Below are 10,689 nucleotides of genomic sequence, written 5' to 3'. Positions count from 1 at the left end.
ACCCAAAGCTTTTTATCAAGAAAATGTTTTCTTTGGAGTAGCTGTGATTAATCGAAACAAAGTACTAAGTTTAGATTTAACAAACACGTTTCAGATGCATTTTATCTACGAATTGTGATTAATCGAAACAAAGTGCGTACACTAGAATAATCCAAACAAATTGATGATTCTATTATCATTGAGCAACAAACAATTGCATGTAGCTAGTCTCGTATTTTTCATACAAGCGACATTAGAGAAAAGGCCAACCGAACGCAGAGCCTCGAATGCAGGTATGTGCTGTTCGTTTCATGGTATAATATTCTTGAATAAAAATCCTACTCCTATCAGAAAATGTGTGTATTTTTCTTCTTGCTCATTTTCTCACCAATAGCAATGGGCCAAATTGCAGGCTATTAATGCGAATGATGAAGTCATATGCATGATTATCTGTAACTCCAAGGGCAACCATATAATATACTTACTTAAGGAAACCATGAATGTGATCAATAAACGTGGTACGAATAGGATCACGCAAAACTTTAATTATCAGCTCATAGACAGATAAACAAGCAAAGGATAAGGTAGATACCTAATTAGATTTGCAATTGATGGTATAAGATTCGTTTATAACGTTCAATTATAAGGTCGTACCCAGTGCACAAGGCTCCCGCTTTACGCAGGGTCAGGGAGAGGTGAATGTCGGCTAGCCTTTCCCCCATTTATGGAGAGGCTGCTCCCAAGTCTCGAACCCGAGACCTACCGCTCATGGGCGAAGGCACTTGCCATCGCACCAAATAGAAACTTTAAAATCCCAAATAGAAAAGTTTAACCTTTGATCATACAAAAGATTGTTGCAACCCTAAAATTTTCACAATTTAACTATCAAAATAAACAAAGCTTCCGCAGTTACAGGCAAGTTTGGTTAACGACGAAGAGTTAATTGTACATACCTCGAAAGTTACTCAGCACCCACTGCTTCATCTCAGCTTTATCTATACAAATACGCTTCAGGCCAGGCCATTTAAATTGAAACCGAACAAACATGTAGCTTAATTTGTTCACTTACAAAATATTCACAATATCCTGCAGCTAGCCTTTCCGAGAAACAACAAAATCATGTACAACAAGACAATTACATCCTCCTCGTCTCCATGCCCGAACAAAATATATATAACATGAGCATAACAAGAGGTAATGAACGGCTTGATGTACAAAAGCGTTCAAGGCTACAAAAGCGTTCAAGGCTAAAACTAAGCCAATCAAGCAGCAACCCCATTCATACAGGAGAAACTAATTATGACCACTTATTTTTAATACGGTCTAGCAATCTGGACTCCTCCCCCTCGGATATATGCGGATTAAGATTGCAAAGGTTATTGACAAACTGAACTCCATCATCCCGTCGGTTGTGCTTACAGTACCAATCCACGATGGAGTTGTATGTGTTCTGATTTGGTTTGCAGCCATTCTTAATCATGTAGCGGACCACATCAATAGCTTCCTCAAACAATGAATCAGCTGCATAACTTGCCACAAAGGTGTTGTAAGTGATCACATCTGGAGAAATCCCAGCGTCCCTCATTTCTGAGAATATCCGCGAAGCCTCTCTCATACGACCGTTTCTACAATAGGCAAAAATGACAGTGTTGTACGAAATTATATCAGGCTTTATTCCCTTCTCCATTATCTCCCTTAGAAACTGTTCTGATTTCTCGAAATCTTCTGAACGACTGTACATATACATCAAACTATTGTAAGTTGTCAAGCTAGGAGTATATCCCATCTCATTCATAAATTTCAAAATCTCACTTGTCTTCGAAAACATCTGCCTCCGACCATATATTGATAGCATCGCATTCAAGGTAGTTATGTCAGGTGAAAACCCTTTTCTTCTCAGTTCCAAGAAGGCATGTTCTGTTTCCATCAAGAGGTCACTCTTACTAAAAACGAGAACAAGTGTCTTCAAGAGAACAACGTGGGGTTCAATTACACCAGAGTATATTTCTTCAGCAAGAATATGCATGCGCTCATTTTCCTTGCCATTGGCATAAGCATGGAGCAGAGAACTATATGTAAGCTCATTGGGTTTGCAGTGACCATTCTGCATTTCGGCAAGTATTTTCTCAGACTGTTGCCAAAGGCCACCTCGAGCCAGTGCTGCCAAAACAGCATTATAGGAGGAGAGGTCTGGAGTAACACCAGCTTCCAGCATTCTTTTATACACAGCCATAGCTTGGTCGAAAGAACCACACCGGCTGTATGCACTTATTAGAGTGTTGAAAGTATCCCTCTCGGGTACAAACCCTGCTCTCTTCATCTCCCTGAACACTCCCGAAACTTCCGAGTCCATCCCGTTTTGGCCAAACACAGCCAAAAGTGTGTTCCAAGTAACTATGTCGGGGGTGCACTTACATATCTTAATCTCTTCAAAAACTTTCATCATCTCAGCAAAATTTCCCCTGTTACCATGCATCTTAATAAGGGCGTTAAAGGTACAAATGTTTGGTTTGCAACCAAAACTTTTCATCTCCTCAAAAACCCTCATTGCCGGCTCATCCTTCCCAGCCTTCTCATATCCTGACAAAAGGGTGGTGTAAGTAAAAACATCTGGTTTAATCCCTTTCTCCACCATCTGGGTTTTCAAGGCTGTTGCCTCCTCCAGCAAACCATCTCTTGCATAAGCCGATATCAACGAATTGTAAGACACAATGCTGGGAGAAAACCCATTAAACTCCATGTCCTTCAATACCTCCATTGCTTCCTTTGTCCGCCTAGACTTCCCATATACATCCAACAATGCATTATACGTAACCTTATCAGGCACAAACCCAGCTGTTTTCATCTCCTGAAAAACCTCAGCAGCCTCCACATACAAAGACCCGCGCCTACAACAAGTAATAAGCGTATTATATGTATAAGAATCTGGGGTAATCCCGGCACTCTTCATACCCTCCACAAGAGCTCTAATCTTGTGCCAAGGCATACCCATTTTTCCATACACGTTCAAAATCACATTGTAAGTTATCAAAGTCGGCCTACACCCCTCTTCCTCCATTTTCTTAAAAACTGAAACCGCCTCCCGATACCTCCCATTACTAGCACAAGCAGTAATCAAAGAAGTATAAGCATAAACATCAAGAGCGAAACCTTCCTTGTGCAAATTCTGAAACAACGAAGTTGCATTTGAAACCCGACCCACTTTCCCCAGAATACTAATAATCACAGCAACAACAGAGCCACTCAAAACCGAATCACAATCCTCACGTTTCTTAAACCACTCGAAAACACTAATCGCCAAGTCAAATTTCTTGTGAAAGCTTAAACCTTTAACAATACCCAGTAAATCCAAAGCAAGAGAGTCCAAGCTAGAACCAAATTCATCCCTATGCATTTCAACTAAACCAACAAGTTTCTCACCTAATTCGGAGGAATCGAATTGTGGGTCGAGAAAGGAGTGGAGGATATGCTGACCTTGGGAGGAGAGACGGTGGTGGGACCAGGGCTTGCCGCGGTTGGAGTCGCGTGACCTGCCGATGCGAGTGCGAGCTCTGGGGAGGGTGGAAGGGGAAGAGGGGTTTTGGGTTTGTGGGGTGGAGGGGTTTGGGTGGAGGAGGAGCTCTTGGAGGAGAGGGGTCATGGGAGGCGGTGGGGGAGTGGCTGGGTTTTGGGGTTGGTGGTGGGTTTGGAAGAAGGGTCTGGAGGAGGGAGGTGGGTTGGGAAGGAGAAGAGGGAGAGCTATTTGCTCTGCCATTGGAGATAGAGTGAGAAAGTTTTGGGTTTAGTGGCTGGGTTTTGGTGTGAGACTCGGGTAAATTTTGTTACTCTTGGCTTCGGCTTTGGCCTTGGACAAAAGATTATCTTCGAGGGAAATTGTGATATTTGCGTTTTCTTCCACCAAACAAAGTTCGTTTTCCGTTTTTGGACATGAATTCGAGTTTGGAGGTGGGACCCCGACAAATTGAAGAGAAATAGTTCAATTATAAAGAAATTTATGTTATTTATGTATGTAGATAATATTAATTAATCTAGAGTTTTTATCGTTAATAGTCCCTAAGATTGAAACTCATCATTTTATTCTCTAACTTTCAAAATCAATTAGTGTCGTATCTGACTTTCATTACCGCACATCAGTTTGGTCATTCTGTTTAGATTTCATCATCTATTCTGTTAGTTTGTATGTGGCTTCCACAAATCCAATAAAATGGTAACACGTGAATTACACAAAATAAGTTTTTTCTTATTGTAAATGGTCTCTAACATTCATCCAACTCCTCATATTGGCCCATGAGTTTCAAAAATCGATAAATTTGGTCCATATGTTTTACCACACATCAGTTTAGTCATTCTATTAAAGTTTTATCAATATTTTTTTGTTAGTGTGTTGATGTGGTCTCACTAATCCAATCATATGATGTAACGTGGATTAACTATAAGAAATTTTTTTTTTTTAGATTTAAAACTAAAAGTAAAATAAGAAACTAAAAGCTAAAATAAAAAAAGACATCATCATCTTCATCTTGGTATGCCCAACAAGAATAGTAAGGCACCATGATACCACTAAAACACCTGGTCTCCCTGAACTCACTCATCATTTGCTCTAGTGAGTTATAATCTTATCAAATTTGAATTAAATTTGAATTAAATTTGGATTCGATTTTATCGAAATTACATTGAATTTTTTTGTTTTCCAATTGGGGTTGTGGGATGCAAGAGAAATGCCAGTACAAAATACTCGTCGATTGGTTCACTCTTAAAAAAACAATAGTTTCCTATAGTTAATCCACGTGGAGCCATATGATTGGATTAGTGGGACCACATCATCACACTAACAAAAAATATTGACGAATTTTTAATGGAATGACAATTGATGTGAGATAGTGAAAGTCAGGGACCAAATATATTGATTTTTGAAACTCATAGACCAAAATGAAGAGCTGGATCAATGTCAGAGACCATTTGTTATAAAAACCCTTATTTTATGTAATCCACGTGTCATCATTTTATTGAATTTGTAGGTCCCACGTACAAACAGTTGACGAAATTTAAACCGAATGGCTAAATTGATGTGCATTAATGAATGTTAGGAAAGACATTCATTGATTTTAAAAGTGATGGATTAAAATAATAAGTTATCTCATGGACTATTGGTGATAAAAAATCCTTAAACATATGTATATAGGAAAAATAGAAAAATTATTTCAAGTGGCATGACCCCATGAGATTTATAATGTGGTTGGATGAGAGAAATAAACTTGGAATTTGAACAAAAGTCAAAGTTTATAAATTGATATGCATCAATTCTCTTATTTGGATTCATAAACATAGAAACTTAGAATTTCTTCCATGTAAAAAAATAATAATAATAATAAATAAAATATAAAAAAATTCGGGACCTCAAATTCACAAGTTTAAATTCTATGTAGATATGTATCATTTTCAAATTTCTATAAGTGAGAGGTCAAAAGTAAAAAAAAAAATTAGATATTCAAATTATATTATTCATTTAGATTAACCAAACAAGAAAATTTACAAATTACAAAAAATAAAATTTCTTTGTAATTTTACATTTCTCCGTCCAAAGAGAGGGAATTTCCTCTTCTTTTTCTTTTCAATTTTTCTTGGTGGCTATGTTTGAAAGAAAGAAGAGTTGAGGGTTAAGTTTTAGATTCAAATATAACCACATTTTGCTCCGAGTACTGAATATGAATTTATATGCAACAGGTTCATTACAATTGTAATTGTCTCTATCAAATAAATCGGGACGGCACATCTTGGTAAACCCGTTCCATATAAATCATTCTCCAAGTAGTACTGACCCCTTTATGAGGATCCTGAGAGAGTTCAAAATTCCAACTGCATTCAAATGAGTCATGTCAGAAGAAATAGCATAAATTAAAACTCTTGGACCCCAATAGTTCCACAAATTTAAAGCTTTTTAACCGAAGCAGCCCAGCAGTGACATCGTGTAATATAGAAAGCCTACCACATGATAAGGAATCCAAAAGCAAAACTCTAACTAAAGCTAAAGTTCCTTAAGTACAAAAACTAAACACTTAGAGAAGCATAATGCAGCAGCATGACTTTTCAGCGGTACCAAAACACAACCCCCTCATACAAAAACATTTTGCTTCTTAAACGGTCCGAAGTTCCGAAGTCTTTCTTCCTACACAAGGGTCATTCAAAGGAAATGGGGGGTGATCAATCCAGCAACCTCGAGAAATCCAACACGGTCCTTCCCTGCAAAGATCTTCTTCAGCTTCTCATCGCAGACTATGATCCTCTTGTTTTGGGGGTCCTAGAAGAATGACACCAAAGGACAAAGTCAGCAAAAATTAAAGGCTGTTAACATAAAACATAGATTTTAAGCATCATACAAGGAGATAATAAGATAGTTTAACATTAACAAAACAGAATACAACCCTAACCACAGACTCACAATAGGAATCAAAACCACAAGCAAGTACACTCACTTTATTGCACCCCTAAACAAACTTGGGAAACATCAATTCTTTGAATCCTAAATTAGGATATATATTCAGCCTCCAATATAATATTTAGATAGTCACAAGAAAGGAAATAAACCGTATAACAAGTACATGAAACACCAGATTCAGAGCAAATGGAAATGGAGAAAATTTCATCAATTTATGTACAAAAGTAAAACTAAACTTATCAACCAGATTTTTTTTCCCTCAATCAATATCAGCAAACAAGTGCTCAATCAGTCTAATTGCTTTATATTTGTGCAAAAATGGAACCTCATTGGCAGATGAGCAATGAATTAGCAAATGCAGCAATAAATTAATGGATAGAAAAACAGACGCGTGAGTTGAAACTAAAACAAATACAACCAAAAGAAAATTGGTCTGCAATCTTTTAAAGAGTTCACGTAATCAAACACCAGAGTAATCCAAGAATTTCCATTCTATTTTTACAGGTGAATCTCATTTACTTATAAGTTGGAACTCTAAAACATGTTAGATCTGCATTTAAGAGTTTTGAACACATGTATTGTGCAGATAAATTTTACTAGTGTTTGCCGTTAAAATAAAATAAAATTGCAGACTGCCAAAGCGTACAAAAAATTGCACAAGAAACAAGCTTAACAAAGCACAAAAACTGTCAATGAAATTGTGCAAAAAATTTTCTCTCTTTTGCATAAATAAACTGAACTCGAGCAAAAACACCATCTTACCAGTACTACGGAAGAAAACTTTAAATATACAAAATACAGTATGGAAAGAAAACGTAAAGTAAAGGTAGTATATTCCAGTCACCCACAAGTTCAAAACAGCTTCCCCAAGACCTCCCCCCCCCCCCCCCCCCCTTCTCGGTCCAAATAAGTTTCTGTAAGCCACACATTAAAATTAGGAGTCCGTAAGTGCTGCTAGCTGACACAACTATCAGCCTAGAAACACTGAACTCCAACAGATACAAAAGAATCCAGAAAACAACAAAGAGAAAAAATTTAAGAATAAAATAAAAAACTTCCCCGCATCTTGCATACGGACAGCCTTATACGGTCCTATCTAAACAGAATAACAAGCATACCAAACCCTAGAAACCCTTAGTACCAACCTAAGCCATAGCAAAGTACACCACTTCTCATTTTCAATTCAAGCATTGCCTAAACCATATATGTAAAACCCCATATTAGCAACAGGATAAACCCATCTAAATACAGGCAGTAATGAAGTCTCGAATCCAGAAATAACAAACTCAGTTCTCATACACATCAAGACAGTCCATTCCAAGTTCCAACAAGCAAAAGACATTCAAAAATTCGAGCTTAAACCGGTTAAAAACTCAATGGAAGCAAACTAAGTGCAGTAACAATACTAACAACAAAAGCCCACATTTCATCCACGCCATCGCAACTATGCGAGCAAAAATCCACTCACATTCACAACATTAAGCAATTTCAGCACAAAAACAAGAAAATCTAATCATTACATACAAACATAACCTTATCCACACTTTTTCTCTCTAAAAACTACAATAGTACCAATTAAACACCAAATGGACAAAAGGGTTTTCAAAAAATCAACCACAAAGCGATAAAATTCAAAGTTAAAAAAAAAGTTTCAAAAAGTAAACCTGAAGATTGTTCTGCTTAATGTGGGCCCAAATCTGCTTCAGAGCCTGGGTGCGAGAAATCTCGGGGGCACCCACAAGGGCTTGCATCTCAGGCGATACTTTGCGAGGCTTCATGATGCCGCGGGGCTCGCGGGGGGTGGTGGTGGCCGGCTTCGAGGCAGTGGCGAGGGTTGGGATACGCACCATGCGCAGGTTAGCGGGGGCGAACCTGAGGGAGGAGGATGGGGAGGAGAAAGGAGGGCTGATAAAGGACGACGTTTCGCCGGAGAAGAAGGTGGATGTCCTGGAGGAGATGAGGCCTGTGGTTGCCGCCATGTCGTTTAGTCTGCTCAAGGGATAGCGTTTTGAGAGAGTTGGAGAGTTGAGAGGGCGAGTGAGAGAGTGTTCTGAACCCGCCTTGTTCCCTTATCTTGAGTTGTCTTTGCACGAAGGCCTCATTTGGCATTAAGCATTGGATAAGATTAATAATATGTTAGTAGTTGTTTGATGCACTCTCATACTAAATAAGCACCTGTTTAATTATATTATGTTGTTTGATGCACTCTTGTACTAAATAAGCACCTGCTTAATTATATCATTCATCAAATTTAGTACGGCTGACACCAAACAATTAATACAACGCAAAAGCTTGGTATTATTAGTCGGGGGCACTAAACGAAAACTGTGATATCTCATCCCAAAATTAGTATTTTATTTTATTTTTGACATATTACAGAGATTTAATTGAAGTTAGTTCATTAATTCTCCGGTTTCGAGAAAAGTGAAGTGAAGAGTATTTCTACCATTTCGAATTTTACTCAACCTTTTCGGTCAACTCTTGAGTTGGTTAGGTAAAACTTGATTCCACGAGCGCGTAGGCGCAAACGGATCTTAATTATGAATTAGAACGAAGAAGTTAGAGTCGTTTGAAGTTGAGAGAATTTTGGTAATTTGCCCCAGATGCTATAATTGGAGGGAAAACCTCCAGGAAGTCCAGCAGGTTTCCAAAAATGGGCACCTAATTGCAGAACCGTTTTGAGTGCGATCGGGTCACCGACCCGTCAACTTGACTTGCTCGTTTCTCTTCCATCCGACCTCCGTTTTGGGTGATCTTGGTGTCCATGGAAAGCTCTTGACGAGTCCTACATCTCTGTAGTGTTAGATTTCCCATTTTCTTTTCCATTTTGTAAAGTCCTGTGGGTTTTCCGACGGTTTTGTCATTTTTCCGGTGATTCCGGCAACCATTTCCTTCGAGTGAGGTATGAAACTTCATCATAATCTTCAAGTTGGTATGCTTGGTTCGTGCTTTCGTATTTGTTTTAGAGTTTGGTGTTTAGAACCCTAGAAATCCGGTTTTCTCTGGTGAATTTGGACGGTTTTCGGTTAGAATTTGTCGTCGACCTAGTTGCGAAAAGTGTTTCCCTTGTTGAGCTCTAGCTACCACGTAAATTTGAGCTCATTTAGTTAGTGTTGAAAATTTGAGTTTTCTAAACCCTCCACCTTGGCTACCACCGCGTGTGGCGGTGTGTGGGACCATCCACGAGTGTTGTCTAAGTACCAAATACCTTCTAGTGACCCTGTGAACCTATGTCTAGCTCATTTTCCCGAAATTCAATTGTTTAGTGTGGTGATCAAATTGAACCGCCACTCGTTTGTGTGATTGACGACAATCCGATCATTTGATCGTCATACAACTTTGTGACCACCCTAGGTATTAGTTGTTGGACCTTTGAGAACTTATGGATTGAAAATCCAATGTGCAGATCTTCCGGATTGAATAACCTTAGATTGTTGGCCTAAGTGGACCTACCTTATCAATGGTTGAAGTTCTAGTCAATGTACCCTATTCTAGTATGTTGTTATTTTTAGAATGTTGTTGAGGCTTGATGGAGCTTAGTTGGCTCATCACGAGACGTGTCATTCCCCATTGACGTGCATCTTGATGTGCAAGTGGCACTTGACCTTGTTTTACATGTCGGTCTTATTAAGTTTCCTAAGTTGGGTTTTGTGTGTTGTATTAGGTCCCTTGGAGCGGAGTTGGTGAATTTAAAAGTGCAAATAACCCAGGTGAGTGACATTAATATTAAGTGATATGGTTATTACCCATGAAATTCCTTGTTACATAATTTGTGGATATAACATGGATTTACAAATGATTTTATGGAAATGTGTGCTACTATGCTATGTTTACTTGATGGTGCTATCAAAAAAAAAAAAAATATATATATATATATATATATATGCATGTTATGCTTGAAATGATTATGAAATGTGAGGGCTGGGCTAGTAGAGGAACGCTAACCCAGTACATGGGGTAATGTGAGATATAATCGGAACCTGCACCATGTAGCAGTGGTACATGGATGGTCCTACTTGGTTAATCCGCAATGGGAGACCATACTTTGGGATTGTGTTTGGTTAATTCGCGATGGGCGATCCTTATTACTTAGGTATGACTATATGTGCTTAGGGGTGATCATGCTTGGTTAATCCACGATGGGTGATCATGCTTGGTTAATCCGCGATGGGTGATCATGCTTGCTTAGAAGTGACTCTGCTTGGTTAATTTACAATTTTTTTTTGGGGGGGGGGGGAGGGTCACTACCTACATGGTGTTCTTAGGAGTGGTTC

At 38.6% G+C, this 10,689-nt stretch overlaps 2 protein-coding genes across 2 annotated transcripts; both read right to left on the bottom strand.

Moving 5' to 3' along the window:
- Window positions 1-1,002: 1,002 nt before the first annotated feature.
- LOC103436418 (pentatricopeptide repeat-containing protein At5g02860) lies at window positions 1,003-3,873 on the bottom strand. The gene has a single exon (XM_008374843.4). It carries the CDS (start codon window positions 3,731-3,733, stop codon window positions 1,277-1,279), a length of 2,457 nt encoding a protein of 818 aa, XP_008373065.3. The 5' UTR covers window positions 3,734-3,873; the 3' UTR covers window positions 1,003-1,276.
- A 2,024-nt stretch (window positions 3,874-5,897) lies between these two features.
- On the bottom strand, window positions 5,898-8,654 carry LOC103428126 (uncharacterized). Its single transcript, XM_008366226.4, has 2 exons — window positions 8,080-8,654; window positions 5,898-6,277 (listed from the first exon to the last, which is right to left on the bottom strand). The coding sequence occupies exons 1-2, from the start codon at window positions 8,392-8,394 to the stop codon at window positions 6,161-6,163; spliced, it is 432 nt and encodes a 143-aa protein (XP_008364448.1). The 5' UTR covers window positions 8,395-8,654; the 3' UTR covers window positions 5,898-6,160.
- Window positions 8,655-10,689: the final 2,035 nt, after the last annotated feature.

Source organism: Malus domestica, chromosome 05 (assembly GCF_042453785.1).
Source record: "Malus domestica chromosome 05, GDT2T_hap1".
Taxonomy (NCBI): domain Eukaryota; kingdom Viridiplantae; phylum Streptophyta; class Magnoliopsida; order Rosales; family Rosaceae; genus Malus; species Malus domestica.
This window is presented reverse-complemented; position numbering and strand designations above follow the sequence as displayed.